Source organism: Anomaloglossus baeobatrachus, chromosome 6, assembly GCF_048569485.1.
Source record: "Anomaloglossus baeobatrachus isolate aAnoBae1 chromosome 6, aAnoBae1.hap1, whole genome shotgun sequence".
In the NCBI taxonomy this organism is placed as follows: Eukaryota; Metazoa; Chordata; class Amphibia; order Anura; family Aromobatidae; genus Anomaloglossus; species Anomaloglossus baeobatrachus.
This window is the reverse complement of record NC_134358.1, coordinates 469,956,087-469,971,741: the sequence shown is the minus strand read 5'-3', so window position 1 is coordinate 469,971,741 and position 15,655 is coordinate 469,956,087. Positions and strand designations below refer to the sequence as shown.

Genomic DNA, 15,655 nt, shown 5'->3' with positions numbered 1-15,655 from the left:
CTATCTATGAAAAGCACAGCCTGATCACATGAGGGTTTCTTGAGAGATGCTATACTGGAGTATCTCAAGAAAAATAACCTTATGACAGAGTATCAACATGGGTTTATGAGGGATCGATCCTGTCAAACTAATTTGATCAGCTTCTATGAAGAGGTAAGTTCAAGTCTGGACCAGGGAAATGCAGTGGATGTTGTGTATATGGACTTTTCAAAAGCTTTTGATACGGTGCCACACAAAAGGTTGTTACATAAAATGAGAATAATGGGGATAGGGGAAAATATGTGTAACTGGGTTAAAAACTGGCTCAGTGATAGGAAACAAAGGGTGGTTATTAATGGTACGTACTCGGACTGGGTCTCAGTTCATAGTGGGGTACCACAGGGGTCAGTATTGGGCCCGCTTCTTTTCAACATATTTATAAATGACCTTGTTGGGGGCATGCGGAGTAGAATTTCAATATTTGCAGATGATACTAAACTCTGCAGGGTAATCAAGACAGAGGAGGATAATTTTATATTACAGGGAGATTTATGTAAATTGGAGGATTGGGCTGAGAAGTGGCAATTGAAGTTTAATGTAGATAAATGTAAGGTCATGCACTTGGGTAGAGGAAATAACATTTATGATTATGTACTTAATTGTAGAACACTGGGTAAAACAGACACAGAAAAAGACTTGGGTGTATGGGTGGATGGTAAACTTCACTTTAGTGGACAGTGTCAGGCAGCTGCTGCCAGGGCTAATAAAATAATGGGATGTATTAAAAGAGGTATAAGTGTTCATGAAAAAAATATAGTTCTACCTCTGTACAAGTCACTAGTGCGACCGCACTTAGAATACTGTGTACAATTCTGGTCACCGATATATAAGAAGGACATAGCTGAACTGGAGAGGGTGCAGAGAAGAGCGACCAAGATTATTAGAGGAATGGGTGGGCTGCAATACCAAGACAGGTTATTAAACTTGGGGTTATTTAGTTTGGAAAAACGAAGGCTTAGGGGGGATCTAATCACAATGTATAAATATATGAGGGGACAGTACAGAGACCTTTCCAAAGATCTTTTTACACCTAGGCCTGCGACTGGAACACGGGGGCATTCGCTACGTCTTGAGGAAAGAAGGTTTAATCATAATCACAGACGAGGATTCTTTACTGTACGAGCAGTGAGACTATGGAACTCTCTGCCGCATGATGTTGTAATGAGTGATTCACTACTAACATTTAAGCAGAGCCTGGATGCCTTTCTTGAAAAATTTAATATTACCAGTTATGTATATTAGATTTTATGACAGGGTATTGATCCAGGGAACTAGTCTGATTGCCGGATGTGGAGTCAGGAAGGAAATTTTTTCCCCATTGGAACTTGTTTGCCCCATTGGGGTTTTTTTGCCTTCCTCTGGATCAACATGTTAGGCTACGGGTTGAACTAGATGGACTTAGAGTCTCCCTTCAACCTTAAAAACTATGATATTATGATACTATGATACATACAAAGAAAAAGTATGTCTGAATGAGGCTAAATTAATAATTTAATTCTTTTGGCTGATTTGTGGATATACAGTAGGTAAATAGATTATTTCGGTTAACCATAATATGACATTTACATCATCATTGACAGATCCTTCATCGTCCACACTATCCGACATTGAGGACCTGCGCAGGCGCACTTTGATCTGCCCTACTCATAGCAGATCAGAGTATTGTAGTGCGCATGTGCGGACGGTCTTTAACCTTTCCTTGCGCTTGCGCATTACAGTACTTTGATCTGCCCTTAGCAGAGCAGATCAAAGTGCTCCTGCGCCGGACCGCAATGTTGGTCTGTGTGGATAACGTAGACAAGTCATCTACACTGGTCTATGTAGAAGGAGGATGGTGATCACAGCAGAGAGGAGGCGGCAGACCGAGGAGCAGTGACACCCATTGGACTAGACCGCCCCCTAGGTGAGTATTATAAAAGCTGTTTTTTACGTTATACAGCACGGCCTGGGCTGTTCTATACAGTATTCTAGAATGTTGTATATAAGAGGTCAGTGGTTGTGGCCGCAGCTTATAGTCGCCAAATCTGGTGACAGGTTCCCTTTAATATAGTCATGTGTATATCAGGACATATACAATTTCCTAGTTATTATGCTCTTTGTTCTTTTAGTCCTATTCTAATCAGTATTCTAATTACCATACACTGTGAAAGAGCGGAGTCATCAATATTTTTACTATAACTTTACTAACTAAAGAAATATACAAAATCATCAACCACAAATTAAACCAGAAATGTTGAATCCCTTGTAAGATATTGCATAGACTTATTTTTCTGTTTGTTTAAAAAATATATATATGTTCTAATGCTGGACTACACTTTTAAATACAATAAATGGCATAATCATGATATATAATATTATATAATGTAATAAAAAATATAATATAATTAGAATTATGCTCTTTAATGTGCTGACAAAACAGGTATTGGTGATGTCACCAATATCTGATCTGTGAAGGTCCGTTCACCGTTACTGTTGTGGATCACTTGCAACTTTAAAATGGTGACATTCCACTCTATCTTTTGCTTGCCCTACTTTGTTTTTTCCTTATGATTGTCTGACTGGCATGACCATGTGGATCATAGTGATCAGCAGTGGTATAACTATAATAGATGCAGGGGCTGCAGTCATACCTGGGCCCCAGAGATTAAAGGAGCAGTCTCACAAAGTACGGTACATAGATCTTGGAATAATAATACATTCCACAAATGGATGTGTTAAAAAATTAAATAAAATAAAGAATGTACTGAAATATTAAAAATATAACATTCTTGCTGTGTACTGTGTAATGGCTGTGTCTGACCATGCAAAAATATGGTCTAAACATACCACAGCTCCTGGGCAAAGGAGGAAGTAAAAGAAAATACAGACATTACAGCATGGGCTTGCAGCTGCTGCTTTCAGCAAGGTAAGACCTGTTTAAAAACAGTCAGAGAAATGTTTTACCTCACAGAAAGAATCAGTTATGATCCCGTGCTATCATGTTTTCATAGTCTCCTTTCCTTTGTCCCCTATTCAGGAAATGTGGTATGATCAAACCATGTCCCTGTACGGTCAGAGAGGGCCATTACACAGTACATAGCAGTACATAAGATTATCTCAGCACATGAACTTAAAAAAAACAAACAAAAAAAACCATTTAATTGTGGAACTTGTTCTTATTCCAAAATCTATTGTTTGAAATGTACTTTGTTTTTGGGACAACTCCTTTAAGGGTCCAGGGAATCACTTTGGCACATATAAGAAGACCGATACTATTTACAGGAACATGATAGCTAGGGGCCATTTTGGATATTTTGCATTATGGCCCATGAGCTTCAAGCTACGCTCCTGGTGATCAGACCCCTGAAGATCAAGAACTGGTGAGAAATTCTGTAAAAAATGGGAGCACTGGAGATGAAATGGAGCAGCACTTTCTAGAGTTTCTGATACTAAATTCTTATAATGAACACGATCATGTGTGTTTGGACCATACACACAATTAGACGTTGGAGGATCTCCATAGACATGCCATCAACATCTAATGTCAATCTTTTGGGTTCATGGTACATCAGTGGAGACTGACTTTGTAGACGACATCCAAAGAAAAAAGATTTGGTGAGACCCGTGAACTGTTCTAAGTAATGAGGTGTGTGGGGCTATCACTACGGGACTTTACCGTTAGCGGGCTATTTGTGGTAGAGGTAGCATGTACAAGCTGCTCTATATAAAGTACTGGGTACGGAAATTTTTTCCTGAGCCTATTAATGCAGCACTTATAATTTTGAGACCTGCCATTTCTCATATTGTCACTTTGAACTTTTCTTCCAAATACTCTTGTTTGAATCCAGCTCTGCTGAAGCCGTAAGACGTCCACACTGAAAGGTGTATTTATTTTACTTTGTGCAACTGGTTTTATGCTGTTCGGTTATAGCTTTGAGTCTTACTCCTTCAGAGGTGTTAAATACATCTTAAATCGTAAAACAAATGTTTGAAAATGCGGGGCTGGATATACAGCAGGCCGTCTTTTAAAAGTCCCTTTATATTTATCAAAAATCCAGAATAAATTTACGCCTCCTCAATTCTCCATGCTCCGAAATTTCTGGTAAAGATTGATTGAGCACACGTAGCTTGTCGTATTTTCATGCTAGAGTGGAACATTGTTTTTTGTTTGCTTGGCGTCAGGGCAATAAATAGAAAAAAAAGTTCGATCTATGAGGGACCAAAATATTCCTTACACTTATTAAAGGGGTATTCCTGTCTAACATATTTATGGCATATCTTTATGTTGGGCCATAAATACTATATAAAATATGCCATAGGCCAAGATGGAAATACTCCTGGTTTTGTATTAATCGGTTTCCATCAGGCTTTCAAGAACTTTTGACAAGAAAATTGTATTCTGCCGCACTATTTTGGCCATCAGAAATACTGGATCCCAGATGGACCCCATTAAAGTGCAATATATCACAATTTGATAGTTTCAGTGTCAAAATAGATTTGCCATTGTTGTTGGCTGTTGTAAACAGAAGCTAAGATGGTAATGTAAAAAAAACCCACCATAAAATGTATTTCCAGACAAAAGCTAAAAGTACATTTCTTTCTCCTAATTTGCCTCATTCCTCTTTTCCAGTAATACTTTGGGCAGGTCATGATTTTCTCTGCCCTTTCTAATAATTAACTTGATATTCCCATTTAATGTATACAGCAGAGGTCCTCAAAGTTTCTGACCTTGAGAGCCACATTCAGCTCTGAGAGAAATTCATGAGCCACATCCAGCTGTCGTTCCTCACAGTAGTGACACCCTGAGCCTCCATAACTAGTATATTGACAGCCAAAGCTTTTCCACAGAGATCTCACCAAGGCAGTATACCAAGATCCAAGGGTTCCTACGTTACCCCCTTTCAGATCTGCTCTTCTGGGTGGCTAATCACAAAAGTCACCAAATGGAGACCTGCCCTCCATAACTATTTGCTAGACCTAGTGCTTATGCACCCTGCTGGAAACAGCCGAGAGCCACAAATCACAGGCCCGTGAGCTTTACTTCTCCAACTCTTCCTGGTCCCGGGTTCTGTGCATCACCGTCCTCGTTCTATGTATGACACGTTATGTCACGTAATGCACATACAAAAATAGATTAACTGCCAACACTTCCTAACCTGAAAGTCTGCACTGGTGCATACAGAACATAATATATATTATCACAATAACCGTTGCACTCAAGCAAGAGGGAAAAAAAAGCTGAAGGATGCAAATGGTGAACCCAGGATCCTTGCATCCTTCAGTTTTTTTTTCCCTTTTCCTTGTTTGTAACTGTTATTGTGATAGTATATGTTATGTTCAGTATGCACCAGTTCAGACTTTCAGGTTAGGAAGTGCCGGCAGTTTATCTATTTTTGTATAATTGGGTCAGACCCTCTATCTGTGTACCACTCCGTTATTTTATGTGTATATATTTTTCTGTTAGAAGGTCCTTTCCAAGCCCATATATAAGACATCAGGTTTGAAACAAAGAGGCATTCACTAGGTTAGGACCCAGTTGAGAGGTACGCCGTGACGTGGTTACTGGGCCATTTTTATCTGCTAAGTATCTAATTTTTTTTTTTACATATTTTTTATGTTTTTTCTCAAACATTAATGCATATTCAAATTCATGTGTTCACTGTTTGCATCCTTCAGCTTTTTTCCCTCATGCTTAAGTACACCTATTACAGTGGAACCTCGGTTAATGAGTAACCCAGTTTGCAAGTATTTCGCTTAACAAGCAAAATAAATTTGTAACTCCGTTTTCAAGCAAGCTTTGCCGTATGAGCAAATACTCACCGCACACACTTCCGGTTCCGTACTTCCACCGCGCTCTAACCCGCTCTTGCAGTCCGCACAAACACACACAAACACACACAAATACGCACAAACACGCACACACACACACATATTATGCTTAGCTTCCCTTCCGTTCCATCGCCAGCCTCCCGGTTCTTGTAGTTCGCCGCTACAGGATGTGTATCGGGTAACCCTCACGATGAGGGAGGAACTTCTGCTGTCAGTTGCTACTCAAAGGCAGCATGCTGACCAATCAGAGGCAAGCGGCTCATGCCTTTGACGTCAGCACTCTGGCAGCGGAAGTTCCGGCATCGGTCGCGATGGTTATCCGATACACATACTGTACCGGTGAATTGCAAGAACCAGGAGGCTGGCGAGGGAACGTAAGGTAAGGTGAGCATAATATGTGTGTGTGCGTTTGTGTGTGTGTTTGTGTGTGTTTGTGCATGTGTGGAATGGCACAATAGAGGACCAGGAAGAGACATTGCACAGGTTGTGGAAAGAATTGTCTGCATTACAATGATTTCCTATGGGAAATCTTGCTTTGCTAGACGAGTAACTTGGTTAACAAGCACAGTCCCGGAACAGATTGTTCTCATTAACCAAGGTTCCACTGTATTGTGATATTATTGTGCATACAGGCATCCAATGCCTGACTCCAAAAAGAGCACGCTTCAAACCCAATGTAAATCTGCTGATATACATGTGTTACTTACCAGTGGAGCAGGGAGAGAACTTTCATTTTACCCAAATGTTGTCAAAATTTAGTTACAGTTGGTCAGAAAGTTTTGTTTCTTCTTCTTATGAATCCAACAACAAGGTCTCAGAAAGGTTAATCTTGATGGATGTGTCAATTTTCAACTCAAGTAACTACGTAACAAAGACCTAAGTGAAGTAGAACAATAAAGATTTTGATAGGGTGAAATTAACTAAAGAGTAATGTTTATCAATTTCCTTCTCTTCTTCTTGCAGAGCCTCACACTACATAACTCGGTTGGAGGCATGGGCGGACCTCCATCACACCAGCTATCAAATTCAAGACTGCCAAACCACGATACCAGCGTTGTAATACAGCAGGCAATGCCGTCTCCCCAGTCCAGCTCCGTCATCACCCAAGCACCTTCTACAAATCGGCAGATTGGGTAGGCTGACAATTCTTATGTTCCCTGATATAGGTTTCATAGTTCCCTTTATGGTTTATTAGAATATGATCTGAATGTATCTACTGTATGTTCTTATATATTTTGCTAGATGTAAAGAATATTTTTTACTTCGGTAGACAAGAATTGGTACATATAGGCAATATTTCCATTTAGGGCTCTAGATTTCCTTTTATGGGTTAAATGACCTGGTATTGAAAAAAATGTGTTATCTTTTTGGCACATGCTCAAAGATGTTTGACCTTTATAGAATTTCTTTTAGCAATAAGAAGTAAGGCACATAATGAAAGTATGTTCTGAACAATTGAAATATATTGTGTCATTGTCAAACCGTGAACTTGTCGAATTCCAAACATGTGGCTTTCAAATGAAATGGATGTAGTATATGTTGTTTTAATTTTAAGTTGTTTAAAATAACAATTCTATAGTATTATCTCTTAGAAGTAATGGAGATGTTAAGGTCTGCAGGCCACAATTGCCATTCAACATTTTCTTGCATGCTGTATTTTTTTTTCCATTTTTTGGTAAATTTTATTGGTAAAATTATATACTAAATAATCATAGATTTAAAGTGGTACACCCATCTCCAATATCCTATCCTAATATGTAATAGGTGTAATGATAATAATATTAGGAAATACCTCCATTTAGAAATGTAGTATAGTTCTCCTGATATAGCCATGGATCTTACCTCATGGGCAGGGCATTGTAGCTTAGGTATCTATAGTTACAAACACAAGCAACCAACTGACTGTCTTTATATGAGTGGACATAACCAAGGATACCTAAGCTACAATGCCCTGCACATGAAGTAAGAGACATGTCTATATCAGGAGAACTATACTACATTTATAATTAGAGGTATTTGCTAATATTATTATTACACCTCCTACATATTGTCATAAGATATTGGAGATGGAAATAACCCTGTAAGCTATGTGTTGTACTTTTGGCAACAGAAAGTGCTAACAATATCAATATCTAAAACAAAGGAGCGCAAATAGGGTCTTAACCAGGTGTGAGGATAACAGAAGGACACTGAAAGAGGCTCATCTTGAGGGGTTGTGCCATTCACAACCACTATGATAGCGTAGAACACAGCCACTGCTGCTCCATATGGAAGATGAATATAAATTGGTTCAGCAATGGTTAATGTCGCGCTGCCATGAATGAGAGGAAACTCCAGGAGAGATTTGATGGTGATTTTATTAACAATGCATTTCGATGATATTCATCTCCTTCCTCAGGTCAAAATCACATGTGATCGTTGAATATCTCCGAAACACATTGTTAATAAAATCACCATCAAATCTCTCCTGGAGTTTCCTCCCATTCACGGCAGCGCGACATTAACACTTTCTGTACCAGTTTAAATTTAAGAATATCAATATGGCACCCTTGTACATGTGTAGGTAGCTGTTGCTGTATTAAGGCAACTACAGGAAGGAGACACTGGGGACGTCCTTGGGAACACCAAAGAAAAGATTTGGTCCACACCTATTAAATATTGACTTTCATTGCAAAAGTGAATTACAAAAAAAGAAGACAATGCTCTCTAAATCAGTATGCTTTATAATTAGCAGCAATAGCTAGAATTAAAAAAAACCCAAAACGATTGTGCATGCATGGGTGCTGCTTGGCAGTAAACTTAACAACCTGAGATCCTAAAAGCAGGAGTCTTTGAAAATAAATGCCTTGAACAGTTGTAGCTTGTGTTGGCACAGAATATCCTGCCATTTTAAAAAGGACATTCAGAAGTTTGAATCAGTTCAAAGGCGGGCAACTAGACTATTACAAGGAATGGAAAGCCTCCCATATGATGAGAGATTGAAAAAGATGGATTTGTTTAGCTTAGAAAAAAGACGTCTCAGAGGAGATCTCATTTATATGTATAAATACATGTATGGTCAATATAAAGGACTGGCACATGACTTATTCCTTCCAAAGACAATACTAAGGACCAGGGATCATGGAAGAAAAGCGATTCCGGCAGCTAAATAGGAAACGGCTCTTTACAGTTGGAGCAGTCAGACTGTAGAATGCCCTACCACAAGAAGGAGTAATGGCAGATACTATAACAGCTTTTAAAAAAGGGCTGGATGATTTCCTCAGTACACACAACATTGTCGATTATAAATGACTTAATAACAAAATATATAATTGGTGGAGGAAGGTTGAACTAGACGGACCTAGGTCTTTTTTCAACCTATGTAACTATGTAACAATAGTCCCCAAAATAAGGTCTTCTGGCATATATGAAAAAGGTTTTAATGCAGGTGTACAACATACTTCTTAGAATTTATCTTTGCCACAAGATATTCTTTTTTCAGGGACCAACAGCAGCTTCTATCATTTACCTTTTCTCTACGATATCTGTCTACACGACATCTTGCCTACTCATATCACACACCCACTAATCATATAATACTCTAAAATCCTATTAAAAATTGTCATATCTTTTATCAGCTTGTGAAAAAGTAGAGCCATAGTGCTACTGCTATTCTTTCCTAGACCCACCAGAGGATCCTCTGATCTTCCGGCGGGAAAGGTTATCCATAGATGTACTAAGCTACTGTCAAGCTGCCACCAGGGGGAGCCGGAGCTCTGCAGCAGAAGACACTACACATAGCAATGAGAACCAGGAAGTAAATACACAGTGTTCTCATACACTACCTCACAGCACAGCTGAGAAGCAGAACTGCAGGGCATGCGAGGAATAGTCAGGCAGGCTGGGTCAAACACCATACGGGCAGAAGCAGGACCGGAGGAACGAGCAGAAGCGGAGTCAAAGTCAGGCCAAGGTCAGTACCGGAGGAAGCAACCGAGTGGGGAAATAGGAGAGGGGACAGAGAAATGGGGGGACGACCAGGGGACAGAACACAGACAAGGGCACGGGGGCACAGGAACATACAGATCAGGATATCACTCACAGGCAAAGCAATCACAGGCAAAGCAGTGCTAAGCTTATAGCTGGCAGCGGGTTCATTGGAAATGTCAGCTTTTAAGGCATCCAGGGTCCAGAAGTGAGGCCCGACAGAAGGCTCCGCCCCCTAGCCAGGTGGACAGGGAGGCGAACCATGACAGCTACAAACGTTTTTTATTTTGATGCATGATGGATTGTCAACAGATTTTACACAAAGAATATTTTCATGTTCATCTTTAATATTTGATATATTATTTCCACATGAGGATACAGGTATTTAGGAGGCAAGGCACTGATGGGTATCAAAGTGTTTCTTGATAGCATCCGAATGGATGATGTAAAAATTTCCTTTATTTTCCCTCACCCTGTCTGAGCTGTTACAAACAGGATTATGAATCTGCGAGACTTATGAGTTTTCCTATTTGCCATAGGAGGATAAGCAAAAATAAAAAATGTGAGCCTTTTGAAAATGTATGCCTCGAACAGTTGTAACATGAGCATGAAAGGCGAAAGAACTTGGACGGACTCGCTTTCATTTCCATTCCCTCCCAAAACACATTAAAACCAAAACATTTGGGAATAAGTAGTATACTAATTTCAAATGTGAATTTCTTAGTGGTCTCCAGAGAATGGATCTTTTAACATACATTTCATATTAAGGATTGCACATTACACTTTGTATAGCGCCATATTGTAGTAATATTCTGATTTTATCACGGCCTCAAATATTTAAGTGTCAAAGTATGGCCAAGCCACCTGCAAATGTTTGAGATGGCTTCTTTCCAATCCAAACAGCCAACAGTAATGAAAGTCTTCTTTCAGGCTACGCGCTGAGCTCTGCTCCGGCAGGAGGCTGGGATCCACCTGTGCCCACGCAGAGCTCCATTCGTTGGGGAGTGGTGAAGTGTTCACAGATGGGACTCTCCTGGGAATATTGCCGTCTTTCTCCTCCACTTTCCTTTCAACCTTCTCCCCATTTGTGTTCCAGTCCACTTACACACATTCACTATTCAAGGACATTTTCATTGATGCTCTGCCTTTGTAACCATACACTATATTAAACCCACGGACCCTGGAAAATACCATAATATTAAGGGAAATTATGGGTAGGATTAGCTGGAAGCAACGCCTCTCTAAAATAAAACCTCTGGGCATTATAAAGCCACATACAGAGAGTAAAAATGTTAAACTGCAGCCTGAAAGCTATGAAAAGTCATTGCTTAGTTTAATAAGGTGTTTTCTTGTCAAAATGTGAAAAGCCTGGGAATAAATCAAATCCAAAACAAATGGAAGCATACTCAAACCTTGCAAAATACATCAAGATTGGCATTTATTGTATGTAGCCGGAGCACATTGGTTTGATTACCCTTTTTTGATATTTATGTATTTGTGCACACATATGGATTTTGAATTTTAAGGCTATGTAGACACTCAGCAGATTTGGTACAGAAATTTTCTGCATCAAATCTGCACCTTCTGGCAGAAAACCGCACAAAAAAAACCGCATGCAGCCTTGTTGCCGTTTTTTCATGCTTTTTTAGTGAAGTCAATCGCTGGAAGGACTAAAAAATGCATGAAAAATGCCCCAACAATTGACATGCTGCAGATTTTTTTTTTGCACCAATCAAGAAAAAAAAAAAGCAATGTGCACACCACACAGCACTTCAGAAGTCTCATAGACTTTGCTGGCTTCAGGATAGGCATGCAGAATTTCGTGGCGATTTCTCAAAAAAACACACCGTGTGCACATAGCCAATAGGATATACAATAGTGATTTTCATCCTGAAGAAGGAGCAAGACTCCTAAACGCATAGAACAATACAATCACGATACTGATCGTTCCTGGATCATTCTTTGCTATACATAGCAGTGTTGATTTAACCCCTTCTTTTCCTGCTTCATCCATTTTATAGCCTATAGGATGTACATTAGTGATTTTTGTCTTGAAGAAGGAGCAAGACTCCGAAACGCATAGAACAATACAATCACGATACTGATCGTTCCTGGATCCTTCTTTACTATACATAGCAGCATGGATTTAACTCCTTCTTAACCTGCTTTATCCATTTTATCGCCTAAAGGTGGTCAGATATTAGCAGAAAGTTATTGGCCCCTGCTACAGAACAGATTTACTAAAATTTGAATCTTACGTTGGTGTAAATTATAGTGCAACTCTACTTCTGCTTTTTAATGAATAAGACACTCCTTATTTCTGCAGATCAGCATATAATATAAAGTGCCCTCAGGTGCATTTAGCAATCTAAGGGCATTATTTTTAATGTATGTTTCTTCATAGGTTATAATGTATTATGTATAATAGTTACTAATTTATAATGTAAAGTGACCCACCAGGCTTGCTTTCTAAGGCTTATTTGCATCAGAATATGTTTATTAATCTGATTTTATTCTCTGGTGTCTTAGTATGAGCCCTACAAAAAAAAACAAAATACCAAAATATAGGAAATAAAGAAACTACTAAAGTATATGAATGGCACATTGTACTGAATAAAAATACTTTAGTAAACAAAAGAAATCAATGGTGCTTGGTAATGCTCAAGCACTATGCATTCTATTTTTCGCTCATGCCAGATATATAACTTAATTCTGGGCACATCCCCTTGATCCCTCACAGAGTGTAATATGGTTACTTACACCATAGGGCAAACCTCTGCCATCTAACATATTATTTCTGTTTTGGGATCTCCAGTTATTCACCTGGCACTCTTTTTACAACAACTGATAGGCATCCTATGTAAGCATTCTCTACCATGGCATTACCTTAGTCTGTACCCGATAATGGTTTTATTATGCCCCCCGTTTTCCTCCCTTATCACCATCTTATGTTCTTAACCCTGTGTAATGTCTGCACTATGCACTTTAAGATTTTCTAAATAAAAATTGATTATTATTCAGCATTTTGCTTAAGTTTCTCTGTTTATATCATGTATTGATGAGCTGCTGTTAGCCAGTTGGGGGCACTTTTGAATTTAGTGAAGATTGCTCCGGTGTGGCATGCACAACTCCGGTCTTAATGAATCCGAACCATTGTTCTCGTTAGCACATCAAAAGTGTAAACAGGAGATGTGCTGCCGATAACATGATCTGTATAAGGACAGAATGATCCATTAGTGATCATTCTCACCTATCGTTCTTTGTCAACCTGTGTGAGGAGGCCTATACACAAGCACCGGATGACATTACTATAGTTGATTGTGCTCATTTAAAGGTCTGAAATCGGCTCCTGTAAATGCAATTTTTGTATGTGATGGGGCAATATGTTAGCATTTGGTTCCCCAATTTTCACTTTTGTCCAGGGCCCACTTTGTCTGACTCTGTCTATAGCTCCTCATCAAACCTTTCTTCCAGCATGGGTAAAGACTATTAACAAACCTCTTGGAACCCACCAAGTGAACCCCTAAAGTGCAACATATCATGCTGGGCAAATATGTCCGTTTTCTTCCCTTCACCGATTTCCATTGGCTAGTTACCAACACCAAGATGGATCATTCGGCTGCCAGACGTGCTAGAGGCTTTCTGAGTAGAGTAACAGATGCGCTTTAATGTGTTAATCACACATAGAGCCTATTATTTCCCAAGCACCCTTCCCTGAAATTCTCACTAAGTGCACTTGTTGTTTTCTTGCGTTATAAAGCATTTAATAGCAGTTCCTGTAGATTTCACCATTGCAATATAAGTCCAATAATGTGGTAGGGATTCCCTTTGTCCCATTGTGTACGATGTGCTAAACCCTAGACCGCTAGCAAAGAATAGCAGCTAACACTAGATCATTCAAATGTTCTAATAATAATAATGAAAAAAATGGAGAAAAATGGAAAAAAAATCTTAAACCCAAAGAGGGCAGACATTGAGTAAAAACAACCTAAATAATAATTACACAGAGAAGAATCCGTTAAGCCATATTACAGAAAAGAGTATAAATCCCCTAATTATATTCTAAGTCGCTGCTGTCTAGTCTGTACAGCCGACTTATGTCTACACATTTGTATTAGAAGAAAAAATGTTACACTCCTCTGGCTTACCAGGTCTGCAGAGAGGAAAAACAGATGTGACTTTTCATTGATTTTATGAGATTTTTGATTTGGAGTCGGTCATTTTTGTTGATAGAAATCTGTCTTTTCTATTAGAGGGCTTTCAATACTCGTACAGCTTTAATAAAAACGAGGAGATTCATCTTCTCACTGTTAAGCACGTTCAGACACAAAATGATTTTGAACCATGTGCTTCATTATTATAGTATATATGCTATTACAGTATACTACTATATCATTATTACTGGTATACAATTATTATACTTTGTATAGCAATAATACAATTATTATAATTTGTATTAGTCACCACTGCATTAGCAATAGTAATAAGCCAATTTATTTCACTAGACTATAGTAATGGCCTGATTATTTTTGATTCATATTAAGAAATTTGGCAAATGGATCATGAATATGTAGCTAAAGGGGTTTTTCCCCTAGGATATGCCATCATACTTATCTATGAGAGTCTAACTGCCATACTCACTAAGAGCTGAGGCTCCTTTTACAGTGTTTTTAGGCTTAGTTACAACCCCACCTGCTGTGTACAGAACTAGCACTCAGCTCAAAGGGGTTTATATGGAGAGCTGCTTTCCTGAACGATAGAAGTCCTAGTTTTAGGCCGAGGCCAAACGGGGATTTCTGTGAGTGCTCGCATGACTCTTGTCTCATGTTGGCAGCACAACAGGAGCCGAGTGTCATGCGAGTGTCATACGATTGTGGTCCGATCGTGCGATCAGACCACAGTTGCAGAGGGGGGGAGGTGCTGCGGAGGGGAGGGAGGGATTTATCTCCCTATTTCCTCCATTGCCGGCTCATGTGAGAATCGCACTGCACTCGCGTTTCACCGGTTTAACGTGAGAGCAATGCGATGTTTCTCTCGCCCCATAGACTTGCATGGGTGCAAGTGGAACAGGATCTCATTCCACTCGCAGCATGCTTTGACTGTTTTCTCGGTCCGATTAGGGCTGAGAAAATAATCGCTCATGGGAGCTGCCTCACAGAGTAATATCGGTCCGAGTGGAATGCGATTTGTTTATCACATTCCACTCGCACCATTTTTCTCGCCATGTGTCCTAGGCCTTAGGATTCTCAAAGTGCAAGGTAAAATTCCCATGAGACAGATACTAATTGTCCAATATTAGTGCAAAAATTCCTTCCCGAGTACAAATATGGCAATCAGACTACTTCCCTGGATCATCGTCCCATCACAGACTCTTGTACTCACATCCATATGTATTGTGACAGAGAGTTCAATGATTTCACTGCTTGTAGGGTAAGTAACCCCTATCTGTGATATTGATTAAAGATTCTTTGTTTTAGAGCAGTGTTCCCCAACTCCAGTCCTCAAGGCCCACCTTCATATCACGTTTTCAGGATCTCCTAAGTATTTCCCAGTGAAAGAAATTAACTGTGCAGTACTCAGGAAATCATGAAAACATGATATGTTGGTGTGCCTTGAGGACTGGAGTTGGGGAACACTGTTGTGATTTTGTCATCTATTTCATTTTTTTACGTATCCCATCATTTTTTTTTGCCTTGGCAGCAGCTTTGTGGCACTGGTCACTAAAGTTGATTTAGTTTTCCACCCGCCCAAGTCTTTTTCAGTGACACTTTTATCCATTATTTCATCTCTTACACATAATTGTACATTATGTTTCCTCTACCCAAATGCATGGTCTTTTATT

General features: G+C 39.4%; 1 protein-coding gene across 3 annotated transcripts in view; it reads left to right on the top strand.

Moving 5' to 3' along the window:
• Nucleotides 1-15,655, top strand: part of CREB5 (cAMP responsive element binding protein 5) — a 686,421-nt gene that overhangs the window by 203,804 nt on the left and 466,962 nt on the right. For all 3 annotated transcript variants that reach the window (XM_075315324.1, XM_075315323.1, XM_075315326.1), the window contains exon 5: nucleotides 6,811-6,980. In XM_075315324.1, the coding sequence (XP_075171439.1) occupies nucleotides 6,811-6,980 (170 nt within the window). The remainder of the gene's footprint in view (nucleotides 1-6,810; nucleotides 6,981-15,655) is intronic.